The sequence below is a fragment of the Podarcis bocagei genome (genome assembly GCF_964188305.1).
Source record: "Podarcis bocagei genome assembly, chromosome: 13".
Taxonomy (NCBI): Eukaryota; Metazoa; Chordata; class Lepidosauria; order Squamata; family Lacertidae; genus Podarcis; species Podarcis bocagei.
In genome coordinates, this window is record NC_138138.1 from 35,826,681 (window position 1) to 35,852,240 (window position 25,560).

At 49.2% G+C, this 25,560-nt stretch overlaps 3 protein-coding genes across 6 annotated transcripts; 2 read left to right on the plus strand and 1 right to left on the minus strand.

The window, feature by feature from the left end:
* Positions 1-11,252: 11,252 nt before the first annotated feature.
* Positions 11,253-17,738, plus strand: LOC308571808 (uncharacterized protein; the record flags this gene model as incomplete). Its single annotated transcript, XM_081167430.1, has 3 exons — positions 11,253-11,469; positions 11,586-11,727; positions 17,664-17,738. Exons 1-3 carry the CDS (start codon positions 11,375-11,377, stop codon positions 17,736-17,738), a joined length of 312 nt encoding a protein of 103 aa, XP_081023556.1. The 5' UTR covers positions 11,253-11,374.
* Positions 16,555-17,663, plus strand: LOC308571623 (uncharacterized protein). The gene is made up of 2 exons (XM_081167257.1): positions 16,555-17,293; positions 17,411-17,663. Exons 1-2 carry the CDS (start codon positions 17,199-17,201, stop codon positions 17,634-17,636), a joined length of 321 nt encoding a protein of 106 aa, XP_081023383.1. The 5' UTR covers positions 16,555-17,198; the 3' UTR covers positions 17,637-17,663.
* A 1,854-nt stretch (positions 17,739-19,592) lies between the features above and the next one.
* Positions 19,593-25,244, minus strand: LOC308571885 (zinc finger and SCAN domain-containing protein 23-like). Of its 4 annotated transcripts, XM_081167501.1 has the most exons (5): positions 25,174-25,244; positions 23,137-24,471; positions 21,938-22,067; positions 21,411-21,500; positions 19,593-20,467 (listed from the first exon to the last, which is right to left on the minus strand). In XM_081167501.1, the coding sequence occupies exons 2-5, from the start codon at positions 23,923-23,925 to the stop codon at positions 19,890-19,892; spliced, it is 1,587 nt and encodes a 528-aa protein (XP_081023627.1). In that variant the 5' UTR covers positions 23,926-24,471; positions 25,174-25,244; the 3' UTR covers positions 19,593-19,889. The 4 variants fall into 4 exon arrangements, with proteins under 4 accessions (XP_081023627.1, XP_081023629.1, XP_081023628.1 ...); XM_081167503.1 differs by lacking the exon at positions 25,174-25,244 and having other exon boundaries at positions 19,593-20,359; positions 23,137-24,960; XM_081167502.1 differs by lacking the exons at positions 21,411-21,500; positions 25,174-25,244 and having other exon boundaries at positions 23,137-24,960.
* Between the last annotated feature and the right edge of the window lie 316 nt (positions 25,245-25,560).

Here is a 25,560-nt window from a genome sequence, read left to right on the forward strand (position 1 = left end):
ATAACTTTCTGAGAGCAAGAGCTGTTTGATGGTGGGACAGACTCCCTCTGAAGGTGGTGGACTTGCCTTCCTTGGAGATTTTAAAGCAGAGGTTGGCTAGCCATCTGTCTGGGATACTTCAGCTGAGATTCCTTCCTTGCTGAGGGTTGGGCTCGATGAGCCTCGGGATCCCTCCCAACTCTATGATTCTGTGATGCAAAAAAAGACATCTCTTAACTCCACACATATATATTCCTGAGTCTGAACTGGCAGTGGCCAACCTGGATCGATACCTTAAGATGGTAGTGGAGAGCTGGATGGAAATGCCAACCCTGTGTTCTGCAGCTGTGAAAAAGGCCCATTCCATGCTGGGTGGGGGTCACTTGAAAATGCATTTAGAAACAAGACTGTGGCTACCAGAATGCCATTCTACAAATCTGTGGTTCAGAAACACTTGGAATACTGTAGATCAGCGGTTCCCAATAGGTAGTCTGCAAAACTCACCTGGAGTGTCAGTATGTGGCTGGCACATCCCCGTCAACAGTCTGGGACATCCTGTCTTCTTCTTTTTTTTATAAAATTTTTATTAGGGTTTTCAAATTTTTTAAAACAAACACAAAAACATAAACAATAACATACAAACACAACACACAAATAACAAATATAATTTTAGATCCTTAATTTCTTAACCACTTTCCTAGACTTCCCCCACCTCCCCTTCTTGCATCCCTATTCCAATAATTAACTCAGCAAATTCTTATCCCCAAATTATCCCTTATTAACTTTTTACTTAAATCGTCTTAACTAACCAATTTTAAACTCCTAAACCTCATTTTAACACATAACATTTACCCCTTTTTCTAAGGTCGACCCAAATTCCCTTTCACAAATTTCCCAATTTTTATAATTATTAGCAAGCAACCTGACAAGTAAAAAGTAAAAACATAATTGTACCCCTTTGGATTCCAAAACTTCCCCCCCCCTTCCCTGGTTTTGACCCCCAAAAATTATCCTTCAGTCTATCAGTTCTCAGCCTGGATCTATCACGTCCGAGGCCCTTAAGTCTCTTTCAGTCCCTCTCTGCCGGTTTTGTTGGCAGTCCTTCATGTTGAACATCAAGTCTCGGAGCAGCTTTGATCCACTAGGATCTATCTTTTTTCCAACCAGACCTCCATATTCAAAGAATGAGTCCAGACCCTGCTTCTTAGTCTTTTCAGATACCAATGTCCCAAATGTCCCAAATGCTCCAGTTTTCGCCTTTATCAAATTTGTAATCCAAAGGTCTTCCGAACTCCCCATAGGGAAAAGTCCCCAATCTTCATTCTCCATTTCACAGCAAGTTTTCATCATCCAGACCTTGCTTTCCTTATATCCCATCCTAACAGGCCTCTGGTTGTCCTTTTTCACCTGTCGCATTTCAGCTCCTCCTTTCCACTCCTCTAAAACAACGCAAATTTCTTCTTCTCCAGCTGCAGATTCTTCTTGAGTCAAGTCCTCAACGGTTTCAGCAGAATTGTTTACTTTAGAGATCAAGGTTGTAAGATTTGTAGCCATAACATTGCTCTGCTCTTGCAGTATTCCCAGGAAATGAAACACTGTATCCAACTCTGCCTGTACTTTTCCATCTGCAGCCATTGTAATATCTCAGAACCCCCTCTAGAGGGATTCTGGTTACTATGCTCTTTCTCCAACAATCAGGTTATTTTGTTCTTATTTCTTCTTGTTTTTTTAGAAAACTTAAAGTCAAATGTAACAAAAATAGCCGGTAAAGGTAGCACAAAGCCAAATTTCCTGACTTTGACAGCTCATTTGACAGCTGTCAAACTCTATTTAAGTCCTCCACAGGCTCCCTCTCGGGTTGCTCCCGGATCCGGGGGGTTAAGCTTCAGCTCTCACAATCGATTCTAATCCTCCAGCACAAAACTTATAAAGCCAAATCGTGAAATTAAGAGTTTTTGTCTCAACGAGAGAAGGACAGTCTCTCGACCTTAGTTATCCAATTTTTGCTTTAAAATGCCTGCAAGGGGGGGGGGGAGAGGCAGACTTCCTTTTAATACCTCCCCCGGTCGTACCGAATTCAGTTAAATAAGATTTTTAGATCCAATTTCCGTATTACTCACGGGTTGTTACTTTTGTAGTCCAAATGCTCAAGGAAAGAAGTCAGCGCTCTCCAGCCATGGCTTGCAGCTTCACTCCGTGGAAGAAGCGGTCTACTCACAGCACCACGCCACTCTCCGTCCCCCACTCCGAAGCCTTTAAAAAGGCTTCTTCGCGGGTCGGAGAGTGCGCAAATGGTGCCCGCCGAGTCACCAGGTCCACAGGCTTCAGCGCCTGTGGTTTCTAAGGGTCCCCGCGTCGTCGCCGCGGCAGGACCCCTCTTCCACCGAGCTGATTCCCTCCGGAGCTCGGAGGGAATCCGCCATTAGCTGATCGCGCCAACCTGGAAGTCTCTGGGACATCCTGTCTTCTTGGGGGGGGGGGGTGTCATACAAAATTTTGATGCCCCAAAGTGCTCACGCCTTCTCCTCCTTCCCTCCCCCAGTATGGCAAGCCTGCATAGAGCACCAGCCCCACATTACCCCCACAGCTGCCCTCCCAAGAGACTCTTCTGCAGGTGCCTTCTTGCCTGGCTTCCATGCTCAGCCTTTGGTGGACAAGGGGAGAAATGGCCTGCAAGGTCACACACGCTTCTCTTCTTTTAGCTTCTGCATTAGCTGAACCGGGGAATTCTGCTGCCACTCACACTTCCACCTTCTCATAGATGTGTGGGATGTAAACACAGGAGCAGTAAATGACAACATTCCTAGAGTGTACATGTTAGATCATGGGGAGGGATGTCTGTCCAGCAAACAGGTAAACTTCCTGGGGATGGACTTCCTCCGCATGTGACCAGAGGTGGGTGTGGCCTCACCTGTGCAGGTAAATGATAAAAGCACAGGGCAGGCAGCCGTCTCTCTCTCTCTGCCATTTTCCTTCAATGAGGAAACATCTAAGGATGCTCTCTTGGCTCCCAGCCAAGAGAGGAGATAAGGACTATCTTGCTACAAGATAGATTCTGAATGTATGTAAGCTTTTTAAGCTGTCTGCCTTCTGGGATCATATTGTGAACAGAACGTGAGTAAACTCTTTTATACTTTTATAAAGACTGTGTTGTGTCTTGTATTTTAAGAGGGAACAAAGGGGAAATTACAAGAGTAATTATTATAGAGGTTCTAGCGAACCTGTGCACACGTTACCGTTGCGAACTTAAAGGGGAATGTTTATAAACTCTGCTGATATTTTGGGAACTTGTTAGCACAAGTTAGATAAGGATATAATTAGTCAATATATCCTCTCCTGCACCCCAGAACATTCCCACAAGATGTGGCCTACACCCACTCTGCCACTCATAAGCGTGCACCAAAAGTGTACGTCTGTGTTGGATAGCAATACATGGGCAGGTCCCTGCATGATCGCCTATATTACCTATAATAACCACTTGGTTTGGTGTGGATAAGAATGTATGTGTAGGTGACCCACCCTGGGCAGCTATAATGACCACCCACTTTGGTAAACACAGGAAATGAACCGTTGGTTGCAGTCTGTGGCGAAGGCGTCAACTTATCATCCCTGGTTCCTGATCCCCTGGAGTTCCTTCCAGGACAGTCTGTCTTGAGGGCTCCCTGCTACCTCCAACTTTGTCTCTCAACACATAGTGACTCTGAATCTGCACCCACTCCTTAAACTTGCTACTTCTTTCAAGTCGAAAACTGGAATGATTAGAGGCGCCCTCTCTGTTGGTGTTGGTGGTGTTTGTGTTCCTTGACATCCACTGGAAGAATCTTGTTCCACCACTTGCTGTGTCCAGCACCAAATATTGAACAAAGAGGGGCATCTGATTAATACCCGAGTGTATGTGCAAGGCTTTCCCATAAATAGGTTTATGACAATAAACAGAGGAAGAGACTTCAAGCAATAACTTGGAACGTAAAAAGAAAGAATAATACTGACCCAATCTCTAGTTCTGAAGGACAGATCCTGAAGGTGAGGCTCCAATACTTTGGCCACCTCATGAGAAGAGAAGACTCCCTGGAAAAGCCCCTGATGTTGGGAAAGATGGAGGGCACAAGTAGAAGGGGACGACAGAGGATGAGAGGATAGGGGGCCACTAGGGGCGCATCAGAAGATGGCTGACAATAGCATCTCTCCGACCCACACGGGGTAATTAGGAGTCTGTGATGGGAGTAAATAGGCTCCCTACCCCCCCAAGGTTGGGGGGGCTGCCCTTGCCTGCTGTGCCCTATACCACCCCCGAATTTGTGGGGATGGGGGCACTAGGCACAATGCCCTCCTGTGGGATTTCGGCGCTCCTGGACGCCGTCTCTGATCCGCGCCGCTAGCTGCAAGAACTTCAAAAGAAACAATTAGGATGAAGCGAATGCACATATTTCAAGGAAGGAGGGGGAGTAAAGACTGCTAACAGAAGAGATCTCTGATAAAACAAGACGAGTCAGAGGAACAAGAATAAATCATGAGAAGATAATGACTTAAGCTGTGGATTTAAGACTGTGTGGAGATAAATTTTCTAACCAAAGCATGTTTTACGAAGATTGTGGAATGTATAATAATAATAATAATAATTTTTTATTTATACCCCGCCCTCCCCAGCCAAGGCCGGGCTCAGAGCGGCTTACAAGCAATAATAAAAACAAGATGAGTGATGAACTTAAAAACAAAAATAAAATACAACATTAAAATAATGGAACATTAAAATATTAAAATGGAGCCTCATTGCAGGAGAAGGAAAAGAAAAAAGAAAAAGGGGGCGGAGGGAATCAAATTGGCTCCAATCCAAAGGCCAGGCGGAACAACTCTGTCTTACAGGCCCTGCGGAAAGAGATCAGATCCTGCAGGGCCCTGGTCTCATGAGACAGAGCGTTCCACCAAGTTGGGGCCAGTGCTGAAAAGGCCCTGGCTCTGGTTGAAGCCAATCTAACTTCCTTAGGGCCTGGGACCACTAGGGTGTTGTTATTTATGGACCTTGAGGCTCTCCGTGGGGCATACCAGGCGAGGCGGTCCCGTAGGTACGAGGGTCCTAGGCCGTGAAGGGCTTTAAAGGTCAAAAGCAGCACCTTAAATCTGACCCTGTACTCCACCGGGAGCCAGTGCAGCTTGAAAAGCACTGGATGAATATGCTCCCATGGCAGAGACCCTGTGAGGAGCCTCGCTGCAGCATTCTGTACCCGCTGGAGTTTCTGGGACAGCTTCAAGGGCAGCCCCGCGTAGAGCGAGTTACAGTAGTCAAGCCTGGAGATGACTGTCGCATGGATCACTGTGGCCAGGTCGGGGCGGGAAAGGTAAGGGACCAACTGCTTGATGCGGCGAAGGTGGAAAAATGTCGCCTTGGCTGTTGCTGTGTATAAGAGCTTTGGAATGACACAGTTAAAAATACCGTCGCCATGTTGGCAAGCTCTGTCGGAGGACTTGAGTCTGGGAGGAGGAATAGAGCTGCTTTTGTATTGTGTGTGAGACTCCTCAGAGGGACTTAAGAACGACAGTTTGCGAGATAAATGATGGAAAGAGCGATGTTATTTATGAAAGCAATGATATATGGAAACCATCTCGATCTGAGGATTGGACAAACGGAAAAATTCACACAGGATTACAATTGGGGTTTATCTGCTTAAGGAGATTATCAGAAGAGATCATAAAGAAAAAAAGAGAAAAAGATACGAACAAGATGAGATGTGGAAACAGCAAGATAAGACTGGATAGAATTATGAACTTTATTTGGACTGATTTGGATATTAACGCAGTAGCAAGAAGATGATGGGAACCCCCCTTCGGTACTTGAAATATGGGTCCCCTCAACAAAAATTTAAAATTCGGCTTTGTAATTCAGAATTTATGTGATGTGGTTTGATTTGATTGGTCGGTTAATAAAAATTATTTTTTTAAAAAGAGAGAGAGATGGTTGGACAGTGTTCTCGAAGCTATGGACATGAGTTTGACCAAGCTGCGGGAGGCAGTGAAAGACAAGAGTGCCTGGCGTGCTCTGGTCCATGGGGTCACGAAGAGTCGGACACGACTAAACGACTAAACAACAAAACAACAACAAATCTATAGTTCAGCCCAGCGTAATTGAGCTGTAATTTCTAGGCTACTGAACTGGGGCTCAGTTCCAAACTGGACCATTTCCCCATGAATCCTAATTAACAAATAAGCAATTGAACAAAATTCTTCTTTCTTATTTCAGGGTTGGTAGGAAATGGTCATTTTGGAACTGGGCTGCAGTTTAGTAACCTAAAATACATTTCTAATAATCCAGTCTGCTTCCCACATATATTTAACCTCACCAATTAGACTGGGCTGAACTATAGATTGGGTAAGCGTTGTTCTTTCTTTTCATGTTCCAAGTTGTTGCTTGAAATCTGCTCCTTTGTTTATTTCCATAAACCTGTTACGCCTTGCATGAACTCTTCAGTCCTGCGTATTTTTAAGTAAACTGAACTAGATTCTCAGCCCCACCCTCAACATGTTCCCCTTTTGGGTGGCTTGGAATGGGGAGAACGGTCTCTGCTTTCCTGCTGCTTCGCCAGTCCAGGACCCGCCCCCCTTCTTTCTTGCCAGCCAAGTTTCCTGGCAGTCCCTTGGGGAGAGGACGCCGAGGGCCAAATGCCCCCATTCAGCTGGATGGACTGATCCTTCCACTCTCCCGCATCTGCAGTCCCGCCGGCGACGCGCCTGGCGGGCAAAGGAGCGACCCATTTGGTTCGATTTGGGTCGCAGCTTGCACCCCCACCCCCGCAGGCGAGGACCTGAGAGAGAACCTCCGCACACGGCTTTCTGGGAGGCGCCATTCCTCCCCTCCCCTCGTGTCCCTCTGCCGTGCGGTGTAATGGGGGAAGAAGACTGACTGGCCGTCCTCGCGGGGGGGGGGGGGTGTGGACTAGCGAGTTAACATCGCCCAGGGAGCGTCCAGCGAAGATGCTCGACGGTGTCCGCCTGGCAGCAGGCAGCGGGAATTGCAAGGAGGATGCTCACTTGCCAGGGCTCGTGCATCCCGACCCGGATCCTTGCCGAGGCCGTGGGAGGGAAGGACGCGCTGGCACAGGTCGAGGGAGACGCCACCAGGGAGGCAGGGCGGGCGGTGATAAAAGATCTGCCCTCGCTTCGACGGCATCGAAGAGGTTGAGCTAGCAGGATGGCGCTGAGCAGAGTGAACCAGAGCCACGTGCAGCCCGTTTGGGCCGAGATCCCGTCCCGTTCCGCAGACATCGGCGCCCGGACTGTGCCCAGGTAAGCCTGCCCCGTCGGGCAGGGACCCTCTCCCGGGGGCGAGGCCATGGCCCGACCCTTCTCCTCTTTATTCTCGTTTCCCGCAAGCTGACCTTCTTCTCCCCCTCCTCCCGTAGCACCGGCCCCTCAAAGGAGGAACTGAAAATTATCCTCTTCCATTTAGGCTGCCACCTCGTCATGGATGATGGCGAGGGCTACCGCAGCAACCTGAGCGCGCTGCCCGCCCAGAACCTGCTCGCGGACCCCGTCAACTCCAGGGTGAGTCTGTCTCCCTCCCCGTCGGGCGGGGGCTCCAGACGTGGGTCCCTCCTTCGCCCCTTCGCGCCTCTCTGTCCTCTCTAACGCTCCCCCCCTTCGCCGCTCCCACAGCTGCCGAGCCCAGACATCCAGCTGGAAATGGGCTTCTTCTGCTCGGCTGCGTATTTCGACGACGGGGCGTTCTCCATATAACGCTAGGCGAAAGAAGCAGCCGGCGCCCTCCGCAGAAGTGCCGCCTGGACGTGGCAGCCTCGACCACGTCCCTCCCCACCCCACCACCCCAATAAACCTGCTTTTAGCTCTCACTGCTCTCCTGGAGTCTATTTAGGCTGAACAGGGTGGGGGGGTGCGGGGAAAGAATGGAGTTGGGAGGGGAGAAATGGCCTGCAAGGTCACAGACAATCCTCTTCTTTTATCTTTTGGGTTAGCTGAACCGGGGAATTCTGCTGCCACTCACATTTCTGCCTTCTCATTGATGTGGCTTACACCCACTCTGCCACTCATAAGCGTGCACCAAAAGTGTATGTCTGTGTTTGGATAGGAATACATGGGCAGGTCCCTGCATAATGGCCTCTATTACCTCTAATAACCACTTGGTTTGGTGTGGATAGGAATGTATGTGTAGGTGACCCACCCTGGGCAGCTATAATGACCACCCACTTTGGTGAAAACAGGAAATGAACCCTTGCTTGCAGTCTGTGGCGAAGGTGTCAATTTATCATCCCTGGTTGCTCATCCCCTGGAGTTCCTTCCAGGACAGTCTGTCTTGAGGGCTCCCTGCTGCCTCCAACGTTGCACTCTCAACACATAGTAATTTCTAGGCTACTGAACTGGGGCTCAGTTCCAAACTGGACCATTTCCCCATGAATCCTAATAAACCCAATAAACCTAATAAACCTAATAAATAAATCCTAATAAACCCAATAAACCCGCTTTTAGCTCTCACTGCTCTCCCGGAGTCTATTTAGGCTGAACGGGGTGGGGGTGCGGGGAAATAATGGAGTTGGGAGGGACACTCAGATTCATCTAGTCCAACCCCCGGAATCAAATCGTCCCTGGCAGACGGCCACTTAAAACCTTCCAAGGAAGGAGAGTCCACCACCTCCCGGGAGTGTCCCTTCCACGGGGAAATCTCTCTATAGCAGGGGAGCTTGCAGGCCTGGAGGGGCCCAAGATGGCAGGAAACACCGTTTTGCTTCTAGAGAAGGGCTTCCTTTGAGCCGGCAATGCCCAGGACCCAGGATGGAGGCTCACCAGAAGAGGAGACAAGGATTCTCATTGGCCTCCTTTAAAATAAATAAATAAATAAATAGATTTTTTATTAATTTTTCACTAATAACATCTCAATTAATAACATATCAAATCTTGCCACGTCATATAAAAAAACCAACAACCCAAAAAACAATCCAACTAAACATTTCATATTGACTAATTTAATGTGGCTTCCCATTTTCTGGCTGGTCCAGAGATAGTCCTATATTTGTGTTCCTGCATTTCCTCTATTATTTCCAAATGTCTTCAAACCACACGCCACCAACTTCACCACACCAGCTCTACACAGTCGTATCTTGGAAGTCAAATGGAATCCATTCCAGAATCCGTTCGACTTCCAAAACGTTTGGAAACCAAAGCGCGGCCTCTGATTGGCTTCAGGAAGCCCCGTCCGACGTTCAGCTTCCAAAAATAGTTTGCAAATCGGAACATTCACTTCCAGATTTGCAATGTTCGGGAACCAAAACGTTCGAGGAATAAGCTGTTTGAAAACCAAGGTACAACTGTACATTCAAAACACTATTATAACACTTGAACATTCATGGCCTCTGCCCAGTAATTCTTTAGTAAGTCACCCAGAGTAGCTGGAACAACCCATTCAGTTGGAAGAGGTACAAAAATTAATTATTATGGAAATAGGAGGTGGCAATGGCAGCCATCTTGCAATGGAGACAAAATGGTGGACAAAAGAGGCTAACTAACTGAATAAGAGCACCCAGTCCAAGCCCCACAATGCAGGAATGCCAACATTATTTTGCTCATGTTGAACATGGGGGAAAGGAGCTGAAATGGAGAGTGGCTTGCCTAAGACTGCCTAGCAAGTTCATGACAAAAGTAAAACCTGTGTGCTGCCTAATTCTGAAGGTGTCAGCTTCCCCTGTAAGGATTTGGGTGTCTCTTGTAGATCAGAGCAGTCTAGGACCCTGCCCACCTGCCCTTGCAGAAGGGTCTCGCTTCCCACGTCTGCCAGGGAGTCCCATGTCCCCTCAGTGTCAGAAGAACCTGCATCAGAAAAGAAACACAGTGTGGTTTGGCCAAAACTGGCTGAAGAGAGCAAGGAACGATATCAGAGGTTGCTCAGTCGCCAGAGGTCAAGTGCTGCTACTCTCATTTCGTCCTTGGAATGTCAGGACTTCTGGTTTTTTCACAAAAGTGTATCTTAACATCTTTTTCATTTAATTGTAAATCTCTTCCCAGAAGCTTTTAACTTTCTTACACTCCCACCACTGATGATAAAAAGTCCCTTCTTTATGTTTACATTTCCAGCATTTGTTATCAACCTTGTACATCTTTGCCAATTTCACGGGTGTCATGTACCATCTGTAGAACATTTTCATCGTATTTTCCCTCAACAACGTACATGCCGTAAATTTTATGTTCTCTCTCCACAACCTTTCCCAATCCTCAAATTGGACATTGTATCCAAAGTCCCTTGCCCACTGTACCATCACCGATTTCACTTCCTCGTCCTTCGTATACCACTCCAACAGTATTTTATACATTTTTGACAGATTTTTATATTCATTATTTATTATGTCTTTTTGGAAAGTTGATTCTTTTTCCTCATAACCCCTTTCCTTCAACTCTTTTTTAAACATTTCATTTATCTGAAAGTAATGCAACCAATCATATGTAAACATTTTAACTTGGTCATATGGTTTTACTTAAAATTATTTCTAATAATCCAGTCTGCTTCCCACATATATTTAACCTCACTAATTAGATGAGCTGAACTATAGATTGGGTAAGTGTTGTTCTTTCTTTTCACGTTCCAAGTTGTTGCTTGAAATCTGCTCCTTTGTTGATTTCCATAAACCTGTTACGCCTTGCATGAACTCTTCAGTCCGGCGTATTTTTAAGTAAACTGAACTAGATTCTCAGCCCCACCCTCAACATGTTCCCCTTTTGGGTGGCTTGGAATGGGGAGAACGGTCTCTGCTTTCCTGCTGCTTCGCCAGTCCTGATCCCCACAAGAACTCGCCCCCCTTCTTTCTTGCCAGCCAAGTTTCCTGGCAGTCCCTTGGGGAGAGGACGCCGAGGGCCAAATGCCCCCATTCAGCTGGATGGACTGATCCTTCCTCTCTCCCGCACCTGCAGTCCTGCCGGCGACTGGCCTGGCGGGCAAAGGAGCGACCCATTTGGTTCGATTTGGGTCGTAGCTTGCACCCCCACCCCCGCAGGCGAGGACCTGAGAGAGAACCTCCGCGCACGGCTTTCTGCCAGGCGCCATTCCTCCCATCTCTCCTCCCCCTCGTGCCCCTCTGCCGTGCGCAGCAATGGGGGTAGAAGACTGACTGGCCGACCTCGCAGGGCGGGGGGGGTGTGTGTCAGAACTACCGAGTCATCATCGCCCAGGGAGCGTCCAGCGAAGATGCTCGACGGTGTCCGCCTGGCAGCAGGCAGCGGGAATTTCGAGGAGGATGCTCACTTGCCAGGGCTCGTGCGCCCCGTCCTGGATCCTTGCCGAGGCCGAGGGAGGGAAGGAGGCGCTCGCAGAGGCCGAGGGAGACGCCACCCGGGGGGCAGGGCGGGCGGTGATAAAAGGGCTGCCCCTGCTCCGACGGCACCAAGAGGTTGAGCTGGCAGGATGGCGCTGAGCGGAGTCAACCAGAGCCACGTGCAGCCCGTTTGGGCCGAGATCCCGTCCCGTTCCGCAGACATCGGCGCCCGGACTGTGCCCAGGTAAGCCCGCCCCGTCGGGCAGGGACCCTCTATCGATGGCGAGGCCATGGCCCGACCCTTCTCCTCTTTACTCTCGTTTCCCGCAAGCTGACCTTCTTCTCCCCCTCCTTCCGTAGCACCGGCCCCTCAAAGGAGGAACAGAAGATTATCCTCTTCCAGTTAGGCTGCCGCCTCGTCATGGATGACGGCGAGGGCTACCGCAGCAACCTGAGTGCGCTGCCCGCCCAGAACCTGCTCGCGGACCCCGTCAACTCCAGGGTGAGTCTGTCTCCCTCCCCGTCGGGCGGGGGCTCCAGACGTGGGTCCCTCCTTTACCCCTTCGCGCCTCTCTGTCCTCTCTAATGCTCCCCCCCTTCGCCGCTCCCACAGCTGCCGAGCCCAGACATCCAGCTGGAAATGGGCTTCTTCTGCTCGGCTGCGTATTTCGGCGACGAGGGGTTCTCCATATAACGCTAGGCGAAAGAAGCAGCCGGCGCCCTCCGCAGAAGTGCCGCCTGGACGTGGCAGCCTCGACCACGTCCCTCCCCCTCCCCCCCCACCACCCCAATAAACCTGCTTTTAGCTCTCACTGCTCTCCTGGAGTCTATTTAGGCTGAACAGTGTGGGGGGTGCGGGGAAAGAATGGAGTTGGGAGGGACACTCAGAGTCATCTCGTCCAACCCCGGAATCAAATCGTCCCTGGCAGACGGGCGCCAATCCTCTGCTTAAAACCTCCCAAGGAAGGAGAGTCCACCACCTCCCGGGAGTGTCCCTTCCACGGGGGAATCTCTCTATAGCAGGGGAGCTTGCAGGCCTGGAGGGGCCCAAGATGGCAGGAAACACCGTTTTGCTTCTTGAGAAGGGCTTCCTTTGAGCCGGCAATGCCCAGGACCCAGGCTGGAGGCTCATCAGAGAGGAGACAAGGATTCTCATTGGCCTCTTTTAAAATAAATAAATAAATAAATAAATAAATAAATAAATAAATAAATAAATGATTTTTAAATTAATTTTTCACTAATAACATCTCAATTAATAACATATCAAATCTTGCCACGTCATATAAAAAAAAACAACCAAAAAAAACAATCCAATTAAACATTTCATATTGATTAATTTAATGGGGCTTCCCATTTCTGGCTGGTCCAGAGATAGTCTTTTTGTTGTTGTTGCATTTTCTCTATTATTTCCAAATGTCTTCAAACCACACACCACCAACTTCACCACACCGGCTCTACACAGTCGTATCTTGGAAGTCGAATGGAATCCATTCCAGAATCCGTTCGACTTCCAAAACGTTTGGAAACCAAAGTGCGGCCTCTGATTGGCTTCAGGAAGCCCCGTCTGACGTTCGGCTTCCAAAAATAGTTTGCAAATCGGAACATTCACTTTCAGATTTGCAATGTTTGGGAACCAAAACGTTTGAGGAATAAGCTGTTTGAAAGCCAAGGTACGACTGTACATTCAAAACACTATTATAACACTCGAACAGTCATGACCTCCAACCAGTAATTCTTTAGTAAGTAACCCAGAGTAGCTGGAACAACCCATTCAGTTGGAAGAGGTACAAAAATTAATTACGTATTATGGAAATAGGAGGTGGCAATGGCAGCCATCTTGCTACCTCATAGAACCACTGCAATGGAGACAACATGGTGGCCATCCATCCTCTGCTTAAAACCTCCCAAGGAAGGAGAGTCCACCACCTCCCGGGAGTGTCCCTTCCACGGGGTAATCTCTCTATAGCAGGGGAGCTTGCAGGCCTGGAGGGGCCCAAGATGGCAGGAAACACCGTTTTGCTTCTTGAGAAGGGCTTCCCTTTAACCGGCAATGCCCAGGACCCAGGCTGGAGGCTCACCAGAAGAGGAGACAAGGATTCTCATTGGCCTCTTTTAAAATAAATAAATAAATAATTTTTTATTGTTTTTTCATTAATAACATCTCAATTAATAAAATCTCAAATCTTGCCATGTCATCTCCAAAATAAAAAAAATAAAAACAATCCAATTAAACATTTCATATTGATTAATTTAATGGGGCTTCCCATTTTCTGGCTGGTCTGGAGATAGTCCTATATTTGTGTTCCTGCATTTCCTCTATTATTACCACATACCTCCAACTTCACCACAGGAGCTCTACACAGTCATATCTTGGAAGTCAAATGGAATCCATTCCAGAATCCGTTCAACTTCCAAAACGTTTGGAAACCAAAGCGCAGCTTCCGATTGGCTTCAGGAAGCCCCATCTGGCATTCGGCTTCCAAAAATAGTTTGCAAACCGGAACAGTCACTTCCAGATTTTCAACGTTCTGGAGCCAAAACGTTTGAGGACTAAGCTGTTTGAAAACCAAGGTACTACTGTACATTCAAAACGCTATTATAACACTCAAACAGTCATGGGCTCCGCCCAATAATTCTTTAGTAAGTCACCCAGAGTAGCTGGAACAACCCAGTCAGTTGGAAGAGGTACAAAAATTAATTATTATGGAAATAGGAGGTGGCAATGGCAGCCATCTTGCTACCTCATAGAACCACTGCAATGGAGACAACGTGGTGGACAAAAGAGGCTAACTAACTGAATAAGAGCACCCAGTCCAACCTCCACAATGCAGCAATGCGAACATTATTTTGCTCATGTTGAACATGGGAGAAAGGAGCTGAAATGGAGAGTGGCTTGCCTAAGACTGCCTCGCAAGTTCATGACAAAAGTAAAACCTTTGTGCTGCATAATTCTGAAGGTGTCAGCTTCCCCTGTAAGGATTTGGATGTCTCTTGTAGATCAGAGGAGTCTAGGACCCTGCCCACCTGCCCCTGCAGAAGGGTCTCGCTTCCCACGTCTGCCAGGGAGTCCCATGTCCCCTCAGTGTCAGAAGAACCTGCATCAGAAAAGAAACACAGTGTGGTTTGGCCAAAACTGGCTGAAGAGAGCAAGGAACGATATCAGAGGTTGCTCAGTCGCCAGAGGTGAAGTGCTGCTACTCTCATTTCGTCCTTGGAATGTCAGTCAGTTAGGAGGAGCTGCAGATTTCCTTGCAATGATGGGCCCTTCCAAGCAGCGGGCACATGGCCTGAGGGAAGGGGCCTTGAAGCAAGAGCCTCCTGGTCTGGGCTTGGGACCTGCCAAGCTGCCCAGATTGTTTTTTCTACCTCTTCAGCCAAGAGGGTAGTTGGTTACTGAGCCCAACTAGCGCTGCCGACACAGAAGTGGGAGGGGCCACGAGGCTTGGGGGGAGGCCCCACACCCCTGTGGTTTGCACAACAAGACTTTAAAGCAGAGGTTGGCTGGCCATCTGTCTGGGATTCTTCAGCTGAGATTCCTTCATTGCTGGGGGTTGGACTCGGTGAGCCTCGGGATCCCTTCCAACTCTATAATTCTGTGATGCAAAAAGACATATCTTAACTCCACACGTATATATTCCTGAGTCTGAACTGGCAGTGGCCAACCTGGATCGAGACCTTAAGATGGTAGTGGAGAGCTGGATGGAAATGCCAACACTGTGTTCTGCAGCTGTGAAAAAGGCCCATTCCATGCTGGGTGGGGGTCACTTGAAAATGCATTTAAAAACAAGACTGTGGCTCCCAGAATGCCATTCTACAAATCTGTGGTGCAAAAACACTTGGAATGCTGTAGATCAGCGGTTCCCAATTGGTAGTCTGCAAAACTCACCTAGAGGGTCTGTGGCTGGCACATAACCCTCAACAGTCTGGGACATCCTGTCTTCTTGGGGGGGGGTCATGCAAAATTGTGATGCCCCAAAGTGCTCACGCCTTCTCCTCCTCCTTCCCTCCCCCAGTATGGCCAGCCTGCATAGAGCACCAGCCCCACATTACCCCCACAGCTGCCCTCCCAAGAGACTCTTCTGCAGGGGCCTTCTTGCCTGGCTTCCATGCTCAGCCTTTCGTGGACACGGGGAGAAATGGCCTGCAAGGTCACACACGCTTCTCTTCTTTTAGCTTCTGGGTTAGCTGAACCGGGGAATTCTGCTGCCACTCACACTTCCCCCTTCTCATAGATGTGGCGTACACCCACTCTGCCACTCATAAGTGTGCACCAAAAGTGTACGTCTGTGTTTGGATAGGAATACATGGGCAGGTCCCTGCATAATGGCCTCTATTACCTATAATAACCACTTGGTTTGGTGTGGATAGGAATGTATGTGTAGGTGACCCACCCTGGACACCTATAATGACCACCCACTTTGGTGAACACAGGAAATGAACCCCTGGTTGTAGTCTGTGGCGAAGGTGTCAACTTATCATCCCTGGTTACTCATCCCCTGGAGTTCCTTCCAGGACAGTCTTGAGGGCTCCCTGCTACCTCCAACTTTTCACTCTCAACACATAGTGACTCTGAATCTGCACCTGCTCCTTAAACTTGCTACTTCTTTCAAGTATAAATCTGGAATGATTAGAGGCGCCCTCTTTGCTGGTGTTGGTGGTGTTTGTGTTCCTTGACATCCACTGGAAGAATCTTGTTCCACCACTTGCTGTGTCCAGCACCAAATATTGAACAAAGAGGGGCATCTGATTAATACCCAAGTGTATGTGCAAGGCTTTCCCATAAATAGGTTTATGACAATAAACAGAGGAAGAGACTTCAAGCAACAACTTGGAACGTAAAAAGAATAATACTGACCAAATCTATAGGTCAGCCCAGCATAATTGAGCTGTAATTTCTAGGCTACTGAACTGGGGCTCAGTTCCAAACTGGACCATTTCCCCATGAATCCTAATTAACAAATAAGAAATTAAACAAAATTCTTCTTTCTCATTTCAGGGTGGGTAGGAAATGGTCAGTTTGGAACTGGGCTGCAGTTTAGTAACCTAAAATTATTTCTAATAATCCAGTCTGCTTCCCACATATATTTAACCTCACTAATTAGATGGGCTGAATTATAGACTGGGTAAGCGTTGTTCTTTCTTTTCATGTTCCAAGTTGTTGCTTGAAATCTGCTCCTTTGTTGATTTCCATAAACCTGTTAGGCCTTGCATGAACTCTTCAGTCCTGCGTATTTTTAAGTAAACTGAACTAGATTCTCAGCCCCACCCTCAATATGTTCCCCTTTTGGGTGGCTTGGAATGGGGAGAACGGTCTCTGCTTTCCTGCTGCTTCGCCAGTCCCGATCCCCACAAGAACCCGCCCCCCTTCTTTCTTGCCAGCCAAGTTTCCTGGCAGTCCCTTGGGGAGAGGACGCCGAGGGCCAAATGCCCCCATTCAGCTGGATGGACTGATCCTTCCTCTCTCCCGCATCTGCAGTCCTGCCGGCGACTGGCCTGGCGGGCAAAGGAGCGACCCATTTGGTTCGATTTGGGTCGTAGCTTGCACCCCCACCCCCGCAGGCGAGGACCTGAGAGAGAACCTCCGCGCACGGCTTTCTGCGAGGCGCCATCCCTCCCCTCCCCTCCTCTCCCCTCGTGCCCCTCTGCCGTGTGCAGCAATGGGGGTAGAAGACTGACTGGCCGACCTCGCAGGGCGGGGGGGGGGGGGTGTGTGTCAGGACTACCGAGTCATCATCGCCCAGGGAGCGTCCAGCGAAGATGCTCGACGGTGTCCGCCTGGCAGCAGGCAGCGGGAATTTCGAGGAGGATGCTCACTTGCCAGGGCTCGTGCGCCCCGTCCCGGATCCTTGCCGAGGCCGAGGGAGGGAAGGAGGCGCTCGCAGAGGCCGAGGGAGACGCCACCCGGGGGGCAGGGCGGGCGGTGATAAAAGGGCTGCCCCTGCTCCGACGGCACCAAGAGGTTGAGCTGGCAGGATGGCGCTGAGCGGAGTCAACCAGAGCCACGTGCAGCCCGTTTGGGCCGAGATCCCGTCCCGTTCCGCAGACATCGGCGCTCGGGCTGTGCCCAGGTAAGCCCGCCCCGTCGGGCAGGGACCCTCTCCCGATGGGGAGGCCATGGCCCGACCCTTCTCCTCTTTACTCCCCTTTTCCCGCAAGCTGACCTTCTTCTCCCCCTCCTCCCGTAGCACCGGCCCCTCAAAGGAGGAACAGAAGATTATCCTCTTCCAGTTAGGCTGCCGCCTCGTCATGGATGACGGCGAGGGCGACCGCAGCAACCTGAGTGCGCTGCCCGCCCAGAACCTGCTGGCGGACCCCGTCAACTCCAGGGTGAGTCTGTCTCCCTCCCCGTCGGGCGGGGGCTCCAGACGTGGGTCCCTCCTTCGCCCCTTCGCGCCGCTCCGTTCTCTCTAACGCTCCCCGCCTTCGCCTCTCCCACAGCTGCCGAACCAAGACACCGAGGAGGAAGTGAGCATCTTCTTCCGGGCTGCGCTCCTCGTCCGCGCGGTGCTCTAATACCGCTAGCGCAGAGAAGGAGCCGGCGCCCTCCTCAGAAGTGCCGCCTGGACGTGGCAGCCTCGACCACGTCCCTCCCCACCCCCACCACCCCAATAAACCTGCTTTTAGCTCTCACTGCTCTCCCGGAGTCTATTTAGGCTGAACGGGGTGGGAGGAGCGGGGAAATAATGGAGCTGGGAAGGGCACTCAGAGTCATCTAGTCCAACCCCCGGAATCAAATCGTCCCTGGCAGACGGCCATCCATCCTCTACTTAAAACCTTCCAAGGAAGGAGAGTCCACCACCTCCCGGGAATGCCCCTTCCACAGGGGAATTTCTCTACAGCAGGGGAGCTTGCAGGCCTGGAGGGGCCCAAGATGGCAGGAAACACCGCTTTGCTTCTTGAGAAGGGCTTCCTTTGAGCCGGCAATGCCCAGGACCCAGGCTGGAGGATCATCAGGAGAGGAGACAAGGATTCTCATTGGCTTCTTTTAAAATAAATAAATAAATAATTTTTAAATTACTTTTTCACTAATAACATTTCAGTTAATAACATATCAAATCTTGCCACGTCATATAAAAAAAACACACCAAAAAACCATTCAATCAAACATTCCATATTGAAATCATGGAATTGTAGAACGGGAAGGGACCCCCACAGCCATCTACTCCAACCCCCGGCAATGCAGGAATCTCAACTAAAACTTCTCTGCTTAAAAACCTCCCAGAATAACTGATCTGTAGAAAAGACTCTACCAACTGAAAACAGAAACAATGCATGAACTTTTGTAACCCAAGTAAATCTTTTAATAAAATATATTTATTTATTTTTTAAGAAAAAGATACCTCTCAGAAAGGCAAGTTTACCATCTCCCAGGAGAGTCCTGTCCATGGTCTACAGCGCTGAAGCAGGGGACCTCGCCTTCATCTTCTTCTTTGGCAGTCGCTCGTAGCTAAGTAAGATTGTCTTCCATGAACACTGTCTTAACAGTGACTTCCTGTTGGTAAACTACCAAGCATCCTTGGAGTCCATCGCTGATGCTTGCTTGTCATCATTATGTTTCTAGCCCAGCACCAGCCATTTTAATTACCCACAATGCCCCACGTAAAATGGCTGCCTCAAGCTGCCTAGGCCACTGCTGTTTTTGCCCTTGCCATAGTCAGGATAGCCCACCAGGACTTATCGATTGGGGGGGGGCACCAGACGTCACTTTGCCCAAGTGTTGGCCCTGGATAAGAACTCAAAATTTTAGACCACTCTAAAAGATGTGTAATGGGGAGGGGGAAGAGATAAATGTACAGGCCCATTGGTCTGGTAGGCCTGACTATCTTCCGTTAAGTTCATTTACAGTCACCTCTTCTGTTAGAGGTCATGCCTGTTTTTAAGAGAAACAAATATGGATTCTGATCACACCTCCTATACTCAATGACACCTCTCTGACCTGGGGTAAAATTCAGTCACAAACGCTTTCATGTTGTGAAGGCAGATATAACAACAAATTCTTCAGCCCACCTTCAGAACTGAATGACATGCATACCGCCAAATCAAACACCGGTTCAGCTGTCATTCCCTTTATATTTCAAGTAGGCTCCTGAAACATGAACGCCTTCTTATCCACTTATTTGTCAGTGCATTAATTTTAAAAGAAAACATTTTTTTTTTTTTTTACATTCCAAAAGGGCTCCAAGGGCTGGGAAGAATTCTGTTTGATATTCAGGGCACTCGGCACAGATGGCTGCTACTACAGACCTGCAGGACCAGCTCACCCAAGCATGCTTCCTCAATGCTATATACAGTGAGAGGGGCGAAAGTATTTGATCCCCTGCTAAATTTGCCCGTTTGCCCTCTGACGAAGAAAGGACCAGTCCATAATTTTAATGGTAGGTTTATTGTAGCTGTGAGAGACAGAATAACAACAGGAAACCCCCCCAGAGATCCCTGAGCATCTGTTGCTTCCTTCCCCAAGGGGGACAAAGGGTGGAAACGGGGGCTCCTTTCTCTTCAGTTACACCAGGAATGAGGAACTGAACCTTTGGTCCTCCGTGACAGCCAGCATGGCCAGCGATGATGGCAGCTACAGCCAGTGATACCTAGAGGGCCAAATCTCCGCCTTACAGCAGTATAACTCAGCCCCTGAATCTCAAGAGGGGCCTAGGCTCATGCCCAGGCCTAGGACTTCTCCCTGCTGTGAATTCGCTGGTGCTGCACGAGCGAGCGTTTACTGGCACACCTTCGCCCGCACTCAGCGCAGTGGTGGGGCCTGTCCCCCAAGTGTGTCATCTGGTGCTTGGTGAGGTGAGAGGAGTCGACAAACTGCTTCCCGCACTGAGGACACCTGTACGGCTTCTCTCCCGAGTGGATCCTCCGGTGCACCGTCAAATGGCCGCGCTGGCCAAAGCGCTTCCCGCACTCGGCGCAGCGGTGCCGCTTCTCCCCCGTGTGGGTCCTCTGGTGGACAGCCAGCGCCGACGGCCAACGAAACCCTTTCCCGCACTGGGAACACAGGTACGCGCTGTCCCTGCTGGCGGCGCCCAGGTGTGCGGGGAGCCCCTCAGCTCCCACAAGCCTCTTTCCATACTCTTCATTTCTGGTTGGTGCAGGGAGGGGAGAGAATCCGGACGCCGCGCCACAGCTACTAGCTGCCGGAGAGAAAAGAAGACTGAAGGCCTGAAGCTGGCAAGAGGAAGGCTCTAAATGATACAGCCGAGTATTTGCAGCCAGCCAACCCTGAGTGGGGTGTAAATGCACTAATGAATAAAAAGAAAAGAAATGTTTAATGTAAGGAACAGCTGGTGCCCATTTGGACCAGCAAAGCAGAAAGTAGGGAGCCCAATAGTAAGTAGCGTCTGGCCAATGACTGGCCAAGTCAATTAATTCTCGTTTTTTTCCTCCCACATTCACACCCTACATCTCAAGCACAGTGATTCCTTTTTAAATGGTCATCCCTTTCCATAAATAATTATGGGAAGGGAGGTTTATTCAGGGTGCAAAGAGTTGTTGGGAAACCATTCTATTCCCTTCGCAATGCTCTCAGTTCCCAGAGTGGTTTAATAGTCAATCCCTCTTCGAAGGGAATTGTAGCTCTCTAATTGTAGCTTGGGGATGTTTTCATCCCCAAAAGGTTTTTGATTTGAGTTTCTACTGAAATGAGGCTGCATCTGAATGTTGTATTTTAATCTTGTTTTTAAGCTGTATTTTAATCAATTGTTTTTATATCTGGTGTTAGCCGCCCTGAGCTCAGTCTTGGCTGGGGAGGGTGGGGTATAAATAAAATTTATTATTATAAAGGGGAATAGAGGAGAGAGAATGAGTGAGACTGGCACAAGGTCACCCTGTAAGCTTTATGGCTGCATCTGGATCTGAACCTGGGTCTCCCAGGTCCCAATCCAACACTAACCATACTGGCTTTCTTATAGCAACTCTGTAAAAATCATAGAATTGGAAAGGGTTGCAAGGGTCATCTAGTCCACACACACACACACCCTGCCGCAATGCAGGAATCTCAAGATTATTTGCCCGTGTTGAGCATGAGGGAAAGGAGCTGAAACGGAGAGTGGCTTTTGCCTAAGACTGCCTAGCAAGTTCATGACAAAGGTAAAACTTTGTGCTGCATAATTCTCAAGCCGTTAGCCTCCCCTGTAAGGATTTGGATGTCTCCTGTATATAACAGCAGTCTAGTACCCTGCCCACCTGGCCCTGCAGAAGGGTCTCGCTTCCCACATCCGCCAGGGCCCCCTTCGTCGGCCAGTGAGTCCCATGTTGCCTCTGTGTCAGAAGAACCTGCATCAGAAAAGAAACGCAGTGTGGTTTGGCCAAAACTGGCTGAAGAGAACAAGGAATGATATCAGCCCTGGCCTGAAAACCAGGAAGTGGAACTCCAATAAGGGACATCACATGAACTGGAACATAGTACTGCTGTTTCCAAGACATGGTGGAAACAGCTGGTATGGATGGCCCCATAAAAAATTCTGTGAACAGGGTTGCTGCACACTAATTTTACAGAACTGGGGAGATCTCAAGGGGAGAGCTGGAGCCAAATGTAGGGGTAGTTCTGGGTTTTGTGGGGGTGCACACCAATCACATGCTACTTAACACTTAGAACAATACTCTAAGTTAAACTCAACACTCAACAGTTAAAACAACAGTACAAGCTATGCGCCCGTGAAGATGGCAACGCCTATGTAAACTTGAATTTCAAAAATGCAGCAACTACTCACCCAGAGAGCTGGCATCTCCTCCGCCACCTGCCTGCTTGGCCTTCCTGCAGAAGGGGCTCTGCCTGGTGTCTGACGGAGCCAGCTCTGCCCTTGGGGAACTCACGAGGGTGTCCTCGAATGGCCCTGACACCTGAAATTGCAGGGAAGGTCCCGCTCAATGCAGGAACAGGGCTGGTAGGAATGAGCATTCGACATCCTGGCACAAACAACCTGGAACAGCTTGGGGGAGCAAAGGACTTCACTGGGTTTGAGACAGAACTGGAGACTCTCACGAGTCAGCATGATTTGATGTCAGAATGTCAGGAAGCCAGCCAGCAATAAATCATACAAATTATAAACTCAGGGAAGCCAGTCCTAATGAGCACAACAACTCTTCTGAGTAGGTTTTGCTCCTACTCAGAAGATGCCAAAATCTCCTTCTCTCTGGGTCCTTCCCAAGCAACCTGAGACTCCGCTGGCAAGCCTGTCTCTGCTCCTCCCTCTTCATAACCCCTTCTGGTCCTGGGATACCAGAGGGAAGGGAGCTGGTCACAGTAGGAGGGGAGACCCCCTGACTTCTTTATCTGCCTCCCTCCTCTCCTGCTTCTGCTTCTAGACTTCTCTCTGCCACAGATTCTCCCAGCTCACTAAACCCTGTTACCTCTTCAGCTTCTGACACTGCTTCCTCCAAGCCTGTCCCTCTTCTCCCTCTGATCTCCCATCGTAATCCCACCACCAGTCCCCTTGCTCTCAGCCTTCTTTCCTTGGGGGTCTCCAGCTGGCATGGCCAGTAGTCAGGGATGATGGGAGCCAGAGTCCATCAACATATGGGGGGCAGCAGGTTCCCCACTCCTGATCTCCTAATTCTCTTCCCTGCCTTTTGTGTCCTGTCTGTTTAGATTTTATGTCTTTGGACAGGGACATTCTTTGCTTCTAACTTTGGGCAAAGCACTTACATCGTTCTCCATACAGCTAAAGTCTATACAAATTTAATATATTATTCCAAGCCTTTGTGCACCAGATTTTCACAGCTCATAAAGCAGCTTTGACCATCTTTGCCTTTATGAAGACATTTTACATGAGAAGGATTTTATTAGATGGTGATCAGGAGGAGAGAGGTGCTTTGTCTCCCCTCGCATAAGCGCCTAAGGAAAACTTCCCGCATGGTTAGACCAACTTGGGACCCCAGGGATCAAGAAGGAACTGCAGGATCCTCTCACCTGGAGTACCTGCCCTTCAGCCTCCTGCTGCCTTGCCAAAAAATTCTCAGCCAGGTTCACTGCCTGGGCACAGGTTTCTGGGACTTGCTCCCAAACTTGGCTCTGGACCTCCTCTGGCAAGATGGTCAGGAATTGCTCCAGGATCAGCAGCTCCAGGATCTGCTCTTTGCTTCGGCTCTCTGGCCTCAGCCAACGACGGCACAGCTCCCAGAGCCGCCGGCAAGCATCCCTCGGCCCCCTTGACTCCTGGTACTGGAACTGCCGGAAGTGCCTCCTCCGCTTCTCCGACGCCACGGGTTCCCTCTTCAAGATGGCTGCCTTCACTTTCCCATAGTCCCTTCTGTCACTAGTGTCCAAACTGAGGTAAGCCTCTTGGGCCTCCCCGCCCAGGGCGGGCAAAAGCCGGGCCACCAACTCTTCCCTCGGCCACTGGCAGGCGTAGGCCACGTGCTCAAAGGAAGCAAAAAGTGCCAGGATGTCATCCCAAGGTTCAGCCTCAGTGGGCCTTGTTCTCCCCCATCCAAAATAAAGGGGATGTTCTGTCTCTGGGCCTTGGACCTCCCAGCGCTGGATCCTTCCTGCATCTGGCTCCTCCTTGACCAGTGGAGACACCTTCCATTGCAAGAGCTTCCTGGCACGAAGGACACAAGAAGCCTGTTCTGCTTTTTCTAGGGCTTGTCCCATTCTGAGGGCTGCTGGTGCTTGCTCTTCCATTTTAATGCCTTGCAGGCTCAGTGGCGCTTGGGTCACAGCCCCCAGGTCTGCCTCGGCCCCCTCCTCTGTGGCCATCTTCTCTCTCGTGGTACCACCTTCACACTCTCTTCAAACCTGCATTCTTGGTCCCCAAAACTCCCTCTCTCACATCCATCAGTGACTACATGAGGCGATTTGAGGCAGCCATGGAAGAATCGTAACAGCAACATCGTTTAAATAGACATCAGATCAGCCAATTACTAATTATTTTGTACGATAACAAGTGTGAACGAATCAGGCAGCAGATTCTTTTCTTCAAAAAAACCATTTTTTAATGCAAGGACTTACAAACAGCATGTGTGCTGGCAGGCAACCATCTCAGGAAAGACGTTTTCCTTTTCTATCTTACGTAGCAGGGTACGTCTCTTTAAGAAAGCGTCTGTGTGTGTGTGCATTACTGAAAAATGAAGAGCAAAATAGTTTTTTCCTCCAGGGCTGTTGTTTTATGAAGGTGCAGATTTGATCAATTAAAACAGCTACAATGGATCAACTAGCATTTCTTGAATCAAGTGAGTGCCCTAACTAGGATATGATGATCTGTAGAGTAATGTGACATCTCTGAGTGATGAGAAGCAATTGTGCCTGAAATGATGAGATATGGTTAAAAAAAAAAAAGAAATGTTGGTATAGATTAGGGAGAGGCTAGTGAACCAGGGTTGGCTCTCTCTCAACATTCTCAAACTATGCTTTTAAATGAAACCTGTTTAATCTCAGGGTTCCCGCCCAAGGGTCTTTTGGTATTGTAGTTCTTGGAAGGAATCAGAGGCTTCTAATAATGTCCTCATCACTCTTTGCATAACCAGTACTTTTCAGAATTGTTTGGGGGAATCCAGGGCATTTAACCTGGCTTCAAACTGTTTCCAGAAATGGCTCAGGCAAGGGATGGGGTATTTATGAGTCCAGTATTGACTCAGGATTGCACTCAGTTCTGTCCATGGTAGAGATATCCAAGGGGTGTCTGTTTATTATCTGGCTGATAAAAGGTCTGTTCTCCTGCCCATTTGTATGCATGAATTGCACAACTTTTCTGAAAGCAAAGCACATCCCTTTCGGCTGCACAGGTTGGAAACTCAAGCAGCTAAAGGAGAATTTGGGCTGCGGGGGTGGAGGGGTAACAATATTGATTAGAAAGAATGTATTGTTGGGAAATTAATAATCGCAGGGGTAGCTGCTAAGCACCCCCTGATCTTTATGGATTTACATTTATTTCCCTTTTCTCTCTCCAGCTAAAGCACCCTATGGGTGCTGCGTTCTCCATCTTCCAGGGACCTCTTTTTAACTCACCCCCAGGACTGCTTCGCCTCCACCACAAGCTCCTGATTCTCCTGCTGAAACTCTGCCGCCGCCGCCCCCCCTCCATCTCCAGAGAGGCGGAGCAGGAAGATTCCTCTCCGAAGCCCCTCTCGCGCTCCCCTGCTCTATCATATTAACCCTTGGAAAATCTCATTCGTCGCCACGTTATCAATAGAAAAGAGAAACTGGGTCGGCGTCGCAGCAAAGCTGGCTCAAATCATCTAACTTTTCACGCTCTTTCCATACAATAAAATAAAAGAGGGGGGTGGGGGACAGATCTGCCCTTTAAGAATTGAAAGCAGGTTCAAAAATCCAGCCCAGGCTGAGGCAATGCCTTTGTATGCGCGATAACCTGGCTCTTCGGCGCAGTAGCATAGG